The sequence below is a fragment of the Ostrinia furnacalis genome, unplaced genomic scaffold (genome assembly GCF_004193835.3).
Source record: "Ostrinia furnacalis isolate ACB-3 unplaced genomic scaffold, ASM419383v2 OfSCF1268, whole genome shotgun sequence".
In the NCBI taxonomy this organism is placed as follows: domain Eukaryota; kingdom Metazoa; phylum Arthropoda; class Insecta; order Lepidoptera; family Crambidae; genus Ostrinia; species Ostrinia furnacalis.
This window is the reverse complement of record NW_021131507.1, coordinates 1070595-1085170: the sequence shown is the minus strand read 5'-3', so window position 1 is coordinate 1085170 and position 14576 is coordinate 1070595. Positions and strand designations below refer to the sequence as shown.

The 14576-nt window shown below is 37.1% G+C and overlaps 1 protein-coding gene across 3 annotated transcripts in view; it reads left to right on the top strand.

Annotated features, from left to right (window-relative positions):
- LOC114352185 (multiple C2 and transmembrane domain-containing protein) overlaps positions 1–14576 on the top strand; it is a 23996-nt gene extending 9420 nt beyond the window's left edge. The window contains exons 1-14 of one of the 3 annotated variants that reach the window (XM_028303688.1): positions 178–540; positions 5396–5528; positions 6198–6334; positions 7917–8060; positions 8793–8976; positions 10185–10378; positions 11101–11320; positions 11652–11797; positions 12257–12402; positions 13196–13263; positions 13356–13459; positions 13559–13668; positions 13956–14053; positions 14140–14516. In XM_028303688.1, coding sequence (XP_028159489.1) covers positions 5424–5528; positions 6198–6334; positions 7917–8060; positions 8793–8976; positions 10185–10378; positions 11101–11320; positions 11652–11797; positions 12257–12402; positions 13196–13263; positions 13356–13459; positions 13559–13668; positions 13956–14053; positions 14140–14238 — 1755 coding nt within the window. In that variant the 5' untranslated portion in view covers positions 178–540; positions 5396–5423 and the 3' untranslated portion in view covers positions 14239–14516. Of the gene's footprint in view, positions 1–177; positions 541–695; positions 1195–5395; positions 5529–6197; positions 6335–7916; positions 8061–8792; positions 8977–10184; positions 10379–11100; positions 11321–11651; positions 11798–12256; positions 12403–13195; positions 13264–13355; positions 13460–13558; positions 13669–13955; positions 14054–14139 lie in introns of those variants that run through there. The other 2 variants (XM_028303686.1, XM_028303687.1) reach the window with 2 other exon arrangements.

The window sequence follows — 14576 nt, the reverse complement described above, 5'->3', positions numbered from 1 at the left end:
AGATTAAGTAGGACTGATAAAATTAAAGTAAGTAATGAGCTTCATAAAAATTACTAAATTAATAATATCACTTATTAGGCAACTTTAAATTATAGGTACTTAAAACTAATCGACTTTTTTTCGACAGGACCACAATTTTTAACATTTACTTATTCAGAAATGTCTAACTGACGATGTAAGATCGCTGTGTGTTTAGTACAGTTTCTTAAAAAAATGGGTCACTGTTTTTCAGTTCCCTACCCAGTGATACGCTCCTTAATCGCATCGTAAGTGACGTCAGTGTACCTGTATGGTAATTTATGCGCACAACGATCCATTTCCAATAATACTGGCCGAGCACATGTATTGTCGTTCATATGTCGGGTGGACACGTTTTCGGTCGGCCGGTGCGAGATAAACAGTTATCGAGTGTTTGCATACAGACGTAAGGTGCAGAAAAAAGGCGCCAAGATCACTGGAAAACCCTCAGCCGGAGGCTTCGATCTCGCGCGAAATCAGTCAATTGTACACCTTCGCATCGACCGCGTCTGCCCAAGACAGGTATGTACATTGAATTGTACACAATCAACGCTATCATTTAATAATTACGTTTTAATGATCAAAAGCATATTAGCTTAGCTAGTTACCGCAATGACGAAAACAATTAATTGCGGCCGCGGGTCACTATCAATTTCAAAAACAATACCTTTTATTTCCCTCACTATGTTTATTCTCTCAGTGAAGATTCACTGCTATGTCATCGATTGCTTGCATTTATTTTTGTATTTTATCACCTTATTGATAAATCACTGGCAAGGTATCTGTAATAGTATAAAATACGATATTTAATCATTTGAATTGACGGATCAGTGTAACTTTGGACGTGATGTCGCTTAAGCGCAAACTATCGTTTAGAACGAAACGCCATTTGGAGTGCAGCAACTATACAGAAGTGTTAAATTTTATTGAGAAAGATAAAGAAGTAGAACTTGCGTTGCCCTTAGTCAGTGATCCAAGAGACAGTTCGAACGCTCCGGAAAATGTCGAAACTGCGCCGTCTGGCGAACAATCGACCGGTACAGTTTCGCAAGTTGCCGAAAACTCTACCGAGGGTGTCGAGAGTGCCGAGAGCAGTTCGGCTGAAAACAGCTCGATAAGTGAATCGCGAGATAGCACACAGAGCGACTTACGTGACCTTCGGCGGCAGTATAGACCGTGAGTATTGATAAAGATCAAGTGCGGAGATAGAGAACATCTGCTCTATCTCCCGGTGATAACGATTGTGACACAATGATAGATTACGCGTTTACAACACCTACCCACCTATAGCTTTTTAGTCGGTGATTGAACTCGAAATGTGTTGTCGATAAGTTTATTTAACATAATTTATACAAAAGAAAGTCTAAATTGTTGTTGGCCCGTTTCTGTACATTAGAATTTTAAATTGAATTCATTGTTTTATGCTGGTGTACCTACTTATTTTCTACACATAACTTAGTAATTTAGTTACTTACGAGTAGGTGCATTTCTTCAGCCTTTTAATTTTTTAGTTAACTGATGGGTATCATACACACCTACCAAATAACTTCTAAGAATCCCTAGAGTAAGTTTTAAATTGATTTGTTAGCACAAGCTTTTAAATAGTTACTGGCTAATTAAATTATAAATCATCGTTACAATCGCAAATTACAAAACGTTTCCTAGATAGATCAGATGAACAATGTCACGGATACTCGGTTACGTTGTCTGCATTACAGTCTGAGTTCTTGATAACTTGAAATGAATTGAATACGTTATTTATGTACCTTATGATATGATTTGACCTTGTTCCCGATCAATCCAGTTCACTGGCACACAACAAAGATAGGGCGAAGGCCTTGACGACCGGATTCGATATGTTGAATACAAGGGTAAAAACCGGTGTCTTTAATTTTTTGCAATATTGAATTGTAAAAAAAATATAATTCCATTATTTTTGGGCAACTGCACCATTTTTTCTGTATTCTCGTAGAGACTGGTCCATTCCAAACAAAGGGTTAAAAGGTGGCGAAGTTTTAGACGCGCAGGTCGTTGCGTTAATTTGCTCGTTTTGTATGTAGGAGCGAACAGGAAAGGACGAAGCGCCAAATCCCAAAAGAGTTGTAATGCGTGATAACTATACAGTAAGACTGGCAAACAGTCTCATTATAGTGTACTTTAGTACAGTAAATCCAATGGCTAGCTAACCAAACCTTCCCATAGGAGAACCAAAGGTAAAAGTTCAACAGGAAAAAAGTCAACCCAAAATTCACATATTATACATGTAGAGACGCTGTTCATGTCAATACTTATTAATTTCGGAATCGTAAATATTTTTGAAGATGTTTATTCACTTCTTACCTTGTAATACCACAAAATTACCTCTTACCAAAAAGGCATGTTTTAAAGTTTCTATCGTAAAAAGTTACAATACAAGAAATACTTTTCCACATACGATGATGCATAATAAAAACAGAAGGCCCTTACAAAAGTCACTTGCTCTCATACAACGCGGAAAACCCAGCACTAATTGACCAGGAGTGGATGCGTCCAGCGACCTTCGCTCGGTGACCTCAACGAGGTTTCAAAAGCATTGTCCCTCTGTTCAAAGTAAATAACTTTTTGCTCGTGTAACATTGTCGATAAAAAGCAGTCTGGTCGTTTAATAAAAACTGCGATTTTCCAATCACGACTGTACCTCTACCTAAGTATCTATGTTATTACAAATTATGTAATGAGTACCTAAGTATTCTTAATTTCTACATACCTACTTATTCTGAAACTATTTCGTGATAGGCTCTATATTACAGGACTCTGATTCCATTTCTTCGGAGTAAAGCTTTTTTGAGGTAAATCCGAAAAGTGACATGTGACCTCAATGTTTCTATCTCATTCTAAAAGTTGAGACATGCATTACTAATATTCAGTACTAGGTTACTAAATCAATCATTTCTTGCTCACTTTTATTTCCCACCAAAACGTATTCGATCCGTCTATAAGATTTTAACGCGCACGTATGAATGAGTTGCATTGGGTGTGCGAATTAAATCGACCTTTCTCAAAAGAGACGTCTAATTATTTAAATTTTCCTGTTTTCTTATGAAAAAATCTTTAACAGTCACAGACACACCGAAATAAAAAAGAAACATCCTTCTAGGAAGTAGCGTATAAAAAATAAAAAGTTCCGACATACCTATGTGTAGGTAGGTAGATTCCGATGACTTTTTTTAAAATAAAAAGTAACCTTTGTAGTCATTCTATAAATTACCTTATCACACGTGCATAAACCTAATTAGAAACTAACAAGTTTGTATTAAATAAATACTTAGGTGCTTAAGTATTTGTTAATAGCTATCTTAATTGAAGAATAAATTACTTTAAGATAATAAACAAAAACTCTAAGAAAATCTCATCTCATTAAAGTGCAGCTGAATGCACTATACCTAGTTATTAGCCTTACCTACTAGCCTGAGGGCTCAGTTGTAGAAACCTTTCTTGAATATCCAACTAAAGAATGACTTTTATCAATTTGCTTACTTCCGCGTTTTGTAGGTCGCGCCGTTTTCAATGGATACAATAAAATTTGAATACAAAGAGATCTTTGCGTAACTAACGCGCAATATAGGTACAGGGGATCTTATGAAAATCATGAACTTATTAAATAACACAACTAATCAACATTGTATAAAACATATCAGACTTCATGTGCCACCACAAGCGTCATACCTACTAGCTCATGTTACGACCAATGGAATGCCTGAATGATTTGATATGGATTATGAACTCGCAAGTTACACAGTTCCATAAGTTAATAAACTATGGTTAATTAGTATTTGTCGCTATAAAATATAGGAATAACTCCGTTAACCCGAACAAGTATGCTTATGTTACGACAATTAGGCTGGGTTGCACCATCCTAATTTCACTTTAACAAAAGTCAAAAATCTGTCAAACTCTATACAAAAAGCACCGGTTATCGTTATAGTTACCGTTAAAGTTAGGTGGTGAAAATCAGCCTTAGTCTAGCGGCTGACGGGAATCGAACTAGAGTTCCTCGAATCCCGAATCGGTAGTCCAATGCCGACCCCTTTGGGCTATTGGTGTCTTTATTTATTCTCAAATTCTCGAAAATATCTGTTTATTTAATACATGTAAGTATGTGAGTCACAACAATTATTGTCTAGTGTACTACTTACAGCATTTTGTAACCAGGTTAGATTTTACATTTAAGAATTAAATAGAAGCCTGAAAACACTGTAACCGACTAAACATTGCATGAACCGGTAATAGAAGTAGGTACCTATAGTATTATAACAATGAGATTCAATTTCTTCATCAAATCAGTAACTACAAAGTTTACCCTTCAGGTTTTACCGGTATTCAACCACAAGATGGACGCATGGTCCTTTGTGGCGAACGTAGAAAACTTCCACGCTAAATGGGGTAATAATCTATGTCTGAGGTTTTTTCCCCTAACACGTTTGAGATCAACTAATATAAGTATCTACTTCAAAGGACCATTTTTAACAAAGATACCTGAGTCCTAAAACAACGTTAACTTCTTACCCATTGTTTATGTTGTATCGTGGAAAAGTTTCACCCTCAATAACTTTGATATTCTCAGAACGGATGACGGTTGTTGTGTATAGAAGATGTTATTATGCCGGATTATTTTCAAAATTTTAAAATTTTGGATTGAATGCTTAATAAAATTAAAAGATGGTCCTATTGCACCACACAAAATCACTTCAGCCGATTGATTTGTTCATCGTTATTTTACTCGCAGAAGCTGCCGATCAAAAAATGTTGATTTTTGCCTTATAGATACTAGATTAATACCTGATTTGGAAAAGAGTTTGTATGAAATAGTACTGGTTGCTCTAACATAATATCTTCTTATATTTCTTGATTTTGGTAAGAAGAATCAAAAGTGATAGGTAAATGAAAATACATAAACAAATAAGACGTCATAGACTGACTGCATCATTGTACAGTCGACAGTACATTGTACGTGGCATGAGGCATCTGATAGGTGCTATTTTGCAAAAATGTGCCTATACTTAGTCTGATGTGCTGTCGACTGTACTTCGATGACATCTAAGGTAAGTCATATTGTATTATATGATATTGTAGTCTGACTGAATGAGTCTTCAACAGGACTATTCCCACCTCTCATTCCCACCGCTGCAACTCCTGTGTAGCCGGGATCTACAGCTTGACCGCCAATAAAAACCCAAACAGCAAAGGTCAAGTTTGTCCCCGGGGAAAGTTAAACTGTCATCGGAGTTGGACCCGCAACGAAATTAATCAGAAGAACATAGGAGGAGTTCGAAGTTAAGGTTCGACTTCCCTCCATTGTAAAGCGGAATGAGTCTTCAAGAGATACCATTGTCCTCAGGTCGTTCCCCATCCCGGAAGGTTTGGTAATGGACCCGCTGGCGCCCACGGCGCTTGCGGTCTCCAACGAGCTTATGGGCCGCATTGGAAGCGGTCTCTCCCTTCTCAGGGACCATGGGAAGAAAGTTCAGAAGGTAAAGTATCTGTAATGAAAATTGAATAAATCAATCATTAAGTACTCATCTAAAAGGTTGATGTAACGAGATAACGTTTTAAAAGTTAGCAATTAGTGTAACTTTACATTTAATATCCAACCTTAGATCGACTGCCCACCTCGCTATGAGCGCGTTTGTTACCAACTTTGATTCTTGGTAGAGTTAATAAAATTATGGAACCGTTAAGAAAATCTAAATTAACATTTTCCTTTTCATTTTCCCAGCTTGTTTTAATTTCCTGAAACTTATTATAAAAATAAGTGTATCGTGTAGGTACCTTGGTAATAACTGAAGTCGCACACTTATGTATATTTCTTAACTGGCATTAGGTATGTCTAGATTCTTGACGCAGAAAAATTGTGATATCGTTCTGAATGGAACATCTCAATTGAATACTTAATCTTAAAATAGCTGTCAACAGCCGGTTTGATGGAGATTGATGAATAGCTTCCGCACTTTAGTATCTATCTATGTACTAATCCATTTATGATCTAGCAACGAATATCTCGCGAATTGCATCTTCCGTTTGGAACATGAAAAGTTTATATCTCGATTCTCGACCGAAGCATCCGAGGTCTTAAGTTAAGAAATCATTTGTAATGTTGTATTATTCATATTTAATGAGACAACCTTATTGCTGTGTTGCAGTATGTTATGAAAAACAGAAGACTGGATATACTGACAAAGAAATCATGGAAGTACGTTGTAAACGTTGTACTCGTAGAAGCCAAGGACCTGCCCGATGGACCGACGAACGGCTCTAATGGGCTTTACTGCAAATTCAAGTAAGTAGGTACCTAATAATTAGTTAATTTCCGTATTGAGATTTTACACAGGTGCCGTAACATTATGGTTGAATGGCTACCTTGACAGCAAAGACGTCAGAAAATAAAAAGTTATTGGCAGACTCTTCAATTAACTTAACTACTTGCAGTTACAATTATAATTAATCATGATGTATAGCTACATTGTTAAATATATGAGTTTCAAATGAACACACATATTTCAGGATTAACCAGCTATAAATAAAATATAATGTTTCCACAAATCGCCTATGACAAGATAATTGTATGTCAAACATAGTGATTCATATTTTACACGAACTCGAGTGTGCTGTGGTTTAAAGTAGGGTTTCCCTTACTTGGTCATGTTTGCTGTTATCTTTACAAATAAAGCCTATTTTAAGATCTTACCTATGTAAAACAATACAGTACCTAATGATCAGTGAATTAATCCTATGAACAAATCATTATCATCAGATATAAAGTAGTACAGTACACAATTAACCTTTTGATAGGTACTCCAGGCTACTGTCGTCGCATACATGACTCTACCAACAGGTTTTTCTAAAAATAAATTAAGCAAGCTTTATCGACAGACCTGGTCAATGCGTTGCAATGCGTGAGTTACAATTATAACAATTAATCATGATGTATAGCTACATTGTTAAATAGATGAGTTTCAAATAAACATACATGTTTCAGGATTAACCAGCTATAAATAAAATATAATGTTTCCACAAATCGTCCATGACAAGATAATTCTATGTATGTCAAACATAGTGATTCATATTTTACATGAACTCGAGTGTGCTGTGGTTTAAAGAAGGGTTTCCCTTACTTGGTCATGTTTGCTGTTATCTTTACAAATAAATCGTATTTTAAGATCTTACCTATGTAAAACAATACAGTACCTAATGATTATCAGTGAACAAATCATTATCATCAGATATAAGTAGTACAGTACATAACTAAACCTCATGATACTCCAGTCCAGGCTACTGTCGTCGCATACATGACTATACCAACAGGTTTTTCTAAAAATAAATTAAGCAAGCTTTATCGACGGATCTGGTCAATGCGTTAAAGACATATTTTAAACGCATTTTGACAGCCTGCTTATTAAATATTGATACTTTTTTGCGATTGCGGTTTTGCCATAACTGCGTCAACCTTCTGCAATTTTACGCACTGGGTTTTTCCAAGAAAGTTCAAAATGTGTAGAGCTTAATAAAGTGGTACTTGTTCAAAGTCACATTAATTAATCACGTTAGAACTACTTAAGGCTATTTTGTATTTTTTTGAAATCCTATGTTAACAATCGTTAGGTATTAATTATTTTCAGATATTAAAAAGATAAAATTACTTCACATAAGATTTCCGCTTAGTGATAAATGACGGAGATGTTAGGCGATGTAATTTTATTTTTTAAATACTTATCTAATTATGGATTTCCGTAAAGTAACGCGATGCTGTTTTTTGAATTAAGAGGAAGTTTTTTAACATTGTACCTGTGCGAAGCAGGGGCGGGTCGCTTGTTATAAATAAATGTTCTTTTCATAAATTTCTTCTTCATTGTTTGTTACAGATTAGGCGCTGAAACCCACAAATCTAAGCAAGTGAGCAAATCAAAGCCTATGTGGTGTGAACGTTTCAACTTATATCTCTATGAAGATAATAACTTAGAAATCACAGTGTGGCACAAAGGGAAACAGAAGAACTTCATGGGCCGGTATGTACGAGTAATTTGTTTTTTTAGGGCCATTCACCGATGCCTTATTAAGGCTAAGTTGCACCACCTTACTTTGACCGTAACTATAACGATAACCGGTGCTTTTTGTATGGAGTTTGACGGATTTTTGACGTTGGTCAAAGTTAAAGTAAAATGGTGCAACCCAGCCTAAGTCCCTAATAGCCAATCAACAAAGAACTTATCTACCAGATGAACTAAAACTTTCGTCTAGAAAAGAGATAAGTTACATAACAAAGTGATGAACTCAATGATAAATCAGCACCATATAACTGACAAATTTATTTTTGTCAGTTATTTATATGGTACTGAAACTTTGTCAAGAACCGGTAAAACTGGCCCTGAGCTTTGTACAGTATACAAGTCCTATTAATCTGTTCACACGAATTAAATTATCAATAATTCATCTTAAACTATCATACAGGAATCTCTGCACCTTGATCTATTTTAATAGTCACTCATTTTCATTTAATTACAGAAATTGCCATTGAACCATTGATTATTGCAAGAAAACCAGTAGAGAATAATTAATACCTACTTACTTAGATACAAAACATGTTTTCTTATCCTCGTAGGTACTTGTTTACATTTTTGATTACCAAAGTAAACACTCTAGTCATTCATTTTAATTTTGTATCTCGTAGTCATACGTGTTTGAACACTCTAAGTATTAAATCAACAAAATAATCGTTGCCCATCCTCTAACACTTTCAGGTGTGTCATCAACCTCTCCCGCCTTGAGAGGGAGAAGACTCAAGATCTTTGGCTTGATTTGGAATGTGGCTATGGCTGCTTACACCTGTTGCTGACCGTCAGCGGTTCTGCAAGGGGTGCCGTGACTGATGGCATCCCCACCACAAATGGCATCCAACCGATTACGTTAGAAAAGGAGGAATTTGTAAGTTTAGACCTTTGAACGGACTTGAACTTTTATATACATTAAAACTTCAATTTTTAGAATACAATGTACACTACAACAATAGCACGTACAGACGATGGCCGTTGGGGCAGATAAGTTCTCGAGTGGCAACCATGGGCCGTAAGACGTAGCGTGGGCAGGACTTCTACAGGTGGACTGACGATCTGGTGAAGGTTGCGGAAAGAACCTGGATGCGGCAGCGTAGGACCGGTCGTTATGAAAAGCCTTGGGAGGTCTTTGTCCAGCAGTCGACGTCATTTGGCTGAAACGACGGACTTCAATATGATACGTTCAGGAGTACCAAATATCAATCGTATCGTTAGAATCGTAATGTGCGATTTCGTATGCGAATTAAAACTCTTAAGTTTTAGCAAATATAGGCTCTTGATCTTTGGACACGTCTGAATCACACTAACAATATAAATAAGCATGGCACGATGACTGTTAGGTGAGCTGGTAATTGGTCGGACACAGGCTTAAAATAAATTGACAAACATTAATGGGAACCTATTTATTGATTGTGCAACGCCTGTGAAACATGATGTCATGAATAACAAAACACGGACTTTTACGCACTGAATAATGAAATGACAATAGACTACATGTAATTACTTAGCTATTGACGTATTCATGAGGTAATCAATAAATTAAGTAGCATTTGTTTGTAGCATGAAAATCGTTGACGATTTACGAAGCTTAGCTGACCTTCTAAAAATCACAATTTGAATATTCTTATTCATTCATGGATTATGTATTATAACCTCACGATGCAGGAGCAACAGGGATTTGCATATTTTAATTAATTAATTAGAACCTGCTGGTGCCCGCGACTTCATTATTATGTAAATTGATTACTTTACTTTCCTAAATACATAGCTTAAACCTAACAATAGATGCGATATTTTTGACTAAAGTTATCGTTAAAGTTTTAGTTCTTCTGGAAGCACATCCGGCGTTACTTCCAACTTGCTTCCGTAAATGTCTCGGTATTAATTTAGTGACATGCAAAACTCGGTCTATTGCCAGTAAAATTTTCCACCAGAATATTGTAATTCACGATCGACGGGGATCTTATTTATATAAGTGTCTTAAATCAGCAGTCCGTCACTGAAAGCGCTAGCACTGAAAGCACTATTATAAAAAAAATAATTTAAGCTTAAATTACGTTGCATTATGTATGGTTCCAGTCATGGTACAAGCTAGACAACTGGAACGAGGTGGGCCAGCTACTCGTGACGGTACACGGCGCGCGTGGTCTTAGCGCGCTGGGTCTAGGTGGTGGGGCTGACGCCTACTGTGTCCTGGAGCTAGACAACTGCCGGGTGCAAACGCACACTGTGCCCGCCACCAACGAGCCTAACTGGAACAAGACCTACTTCTTGTAAGTATTGCAATATGGAGCTTTGATGTCCACTGAAGGTCCACTGGAGCGAGGTGGGCCAGCTACTCGTGACGGTACAAGGCGCGCGCGGTCTCAGCGCTCTGGGCCTAGGTGGTGGAGCTGATGCGTACTGTGTCCTGGAGCTCGACAACTGCCGGGTGCAGACGCACACGGTGCCCGCCACCAACGAGCCTAACTGGAACAAGACCTACTTCTTGTAAGTATTGCATTGTGGAACTTAGATGCTCACTGTAGGTCCAACTAGAGCGAGGTGGGTCAGCTACTCGTGACGGTACACGGTGCGCGTGGTCTCAGCGCGCTGGGACTGGGTGGTGGAGCTGATGATTACTGTATCCTGGAGCTGGACAATTGCCGGGTGCAGACGTACGGTGCCCGCCACCAATGAGCCTAACTGTAACAAGACCTACTTCTTGTGAGTATTGGCTTGAGAGGCCATAGGTCCCTTTGACTCCCGACTCTGTGGCCGGGCTTCTGTTCAACACAATAGATCGCAGACCATAACGTTAGATTTGTGTGAGGATCAGATTTCCGTTTCTCCCTTTGTTTCTAGCCTACATGCTCTCTTCGGAACGACAGTTATTATTAAAGGATAAGGTTCTAATGTTCAGTGTATCCCTTTGAAACTGGTCTAACAATCTTTCTTTAGTCCCTTTGAGTGGTTTAATTCAGACTGAGAAAATCATACAATTTTTTTTCTTCAGCGGAGTCAATGACATCACATCCACCCTAGACATCACAGTAATGGACGAGTCCATAATCAACTCTATAAAGGGAGAGACCCTGGGCAAGCTCTCCATACCCTTGCTAAGGATCTCCAACGATGAGATGCGATGGTACGCACTGAAAGACCGCTGCAAGAAGTCCAACGCGAAAGGAAACTGTCCCCGGATACTGTTGCAAATGTCTGTGGTTTGGAATCCGGTGAGTTCTATTTTCTGTTTAACGAATAAAAGCTGAGTCAACTTGCTTTTCAAACTATTGATCTATTCAGTTTCTGGCGGTAGAGAAAGAACAAGAATACAAACATTTCTAAAGATTTAAGACGTAGATACCCCATATAGGGATCGATTCGCTACTAAAGCTGGGTATCATCATCTTACTTTAACTTTAACAAACGTCAAAAATCTATCAAAACTCCATACAAAAAACCGGTTATCGTTATAGTTACGGTTACAGTCAGGTGGTGCAACTCATCCTAAGTTGTAAATTCTTAGAACGAAACATTAGCGTGTAAATTCAAAATTGTTTTCAGATAAAAGCTTCAGTGCGCGTGCTGAGTCCAAAGGAAACAAAATACATGCAAAAACCGCCTAAATTCAACATTCCTCTAATTTATAGCAATCTCAAGTTTATAAGAGATGTCTTCAATGCTGTGTACATTGCCAACGAACATTATAAGTGAGTTCTATAAAATAGTAAATGAAGTTTTAATTTAGAAGTCTCTACATTTCTCTAAGTAAGACCTGATTATCATAAAACATATTTAAGCCGGATTCAGACGGGTGTAACGCGTAATGTAATCCACCGTGTAATGTAATGGAAATAGTATGGGCAGCACTTCACTCGTAGAATTCGTGATCGTGTTACATTACACGTAATTTTACATTACACCCGTCTGGACCCGGCTTTAGATGTAGAGCTATACTGCCAACATTAATGGCTATCTGGTTAACAATTATGTACTTGCCTAGTCCTAGAATATATCCTTGATATAACCAATACGTAATGCTATGTAGAGCCGTTACATTACACGGTGGTGCTGATTGCTTGAATTGAAATATTTTGACCAAACTGGTTTAAATCTATACGTTTTAATACTCAAGCAAGTGTTATCTCGTATTATCTTTTTCCTTTCAGACGTGCATTTGAATGGGAGAACCGGGAGATGTCAGTGATAGCGCTAGTAGGCTGGCTGGTTTTCTGGTTTTTCTTCAGAATATGGATGACCCCTCTGTTGGCATTAGGGCCGTTCGTGTACTTCTGGGTCGGACAGAAAGGGAATAGTGAGTAATACATACTATCGTCAAAGTGAAAAAAAGGAGGAAATGACTCGAATCGTCTTTAGAATCTAGTTACATATAAGTTTTGCTTTGTTAATGTCCATTAGGAGTTTATTACTTTCTTTGAAATAATTCCTTAAATAATTCATATTCATCAAAATATCCATTAAAACCATCTGCTACTGCAACTGACAAACAAAAGTTATTGGGTTCACTGGTTGTCTCTTCTTAGCCGTGGGTCTAATGTCATGGGTTTATTTGTATTAGTACCGACAACGTGTAGCCATCATAAAATTAAAGATTTAGTGGCGAAAAACCATAATATTGGCAATAAATACCGCAAGAGGTTAAACCAACTGGGGCCCTGGTCAACTAGTGGGTCAACCACCCTACTTAGACAAAGAAATTAGATTGATGACTTATGTATGACTTATTTAAATATCTTCGTCATATTCTATGTATAATAAAGTAGGTAAGGTATGTAAATGTAAAAAGAGAGAATATTTTCATTGCCTCTACAGCAACAATGTGCAATTGAGCTCTGTATTAATAGATGCAATAGTATAATAATTGCATTGGTGACCGCCACTGCACGTTTCTCTGAGGGTCACAGGATCATTGGATCTAGTGAAGCGGACATAAGCAGTGTTTTACAATAAACACGTCGCGATCTTGAACCGCATCTTATGCGATGAATACAGATAGCTTTTGTTATAAAGCAGTGATTTGTTTGGAATTTACAACAAATAAAACAAAAGAAAATGAAAATAATAAAATCGATTGTTTTTTTTTTCAGGAAATGCTTTGATACTTTTGAATCAATCTGAAGATGAACAATCAGATGATGAATTAGAAAACCACAAGGTTAGTTACGCATAGGCCTACTCGTATAGTTGTAACTTAAAGATATTACCTTCTTTGAGTTAAAAAAAAACTAATAATTATATTTATTTCAGGATGAAAAGACAATCAAAACACGGCTTTATGGACTGCAAGACCTCACATTCACAATCAAAAATGCAATCGACTATATTGTGTCCTTAATCGAGAGGTTGAAAAAGTAGGTCGAACTTGTTTTGAAATCTATAAGATCTTGTTATTTAAAAATGTGCCTAAACGTTACAACATTACGTTTAAATTTATTTTAATATCATTTCAGTTTGGTGAATTTCACGGTACCTTACCTAAGTTACCTTGCGATGGCTGGCATGATGATTGTGGCGTTCGCGCTCTACTTTATTCCTTTCAATTATCTCATTATGGCTTTAGGTAAGTAAATAAGTTTATCAACATTATGTATAGTGGTTAGTAAAGTAACCTTAATTCTATAAAAATTGTGTACATGAGGTTTTTTAACGACAGAATAAAGTTTTTTTTATAAGTCCCTTTAGCCCCTCGAAGCTAATTAAGCTTGAGTTACGAGTGGGCTCACCACAATAGTCGAGCGGCGGTGGGATTCGAACCCGCGTTCCTCGGATCTCGAGTCGGCCACACCGACCCCTTCACCTATCGTGACTATAATTTAATTTCTTTACTATTTCAACTTTTCTTTTCAGGCATATACAAATTTACAAGAAAAGTCTTGAATCCTGATAGAGTTCCTAATAATGACGTACTGGACTTCCTTTCGCGAGTACCTGATAATGAAGTTTTGGTAAGTTCAACTCCACGAGTTATAAAACAATAGAATATAAACAATTTCTTTATTTTCAAATAATTGTATGTGATTATTTATTGCAGAAACAATGGCGAGAGTTAAAGGTCCCTGAACCAAACCTGAGCAGAATGAATTCCATCAGAAAGCAGACTGCAACAGACCCTGAAAAAGACTTTGACTGAATATATTTAAGACCGAGCCATTCCAAATGCCTATGGCGGCTCACGAAATCTGACAGCAATTGTTTATGTTTTCAAGAAGAAGAAGAAGAAAAATTGTTTATTTAGTTCAAAATCACAGTTGATAAAAGTGCAACCAACCCTTGATCAGGGTTTCTGAAAAATTTACTTTCAGCGCCAATTTGACACAACCATAGAGTTTTCAGAGCGTTCGGAATTGATTGCCCGTAGGTGCCTAGAGCTACTAAACTCGCTCTACCTAGCAAGCATTTATATGCTGTGGTTTACATTAAAAACTCAAAGTTTCAGGGTATTAAACAAGGCATTTAATGTTATATCTA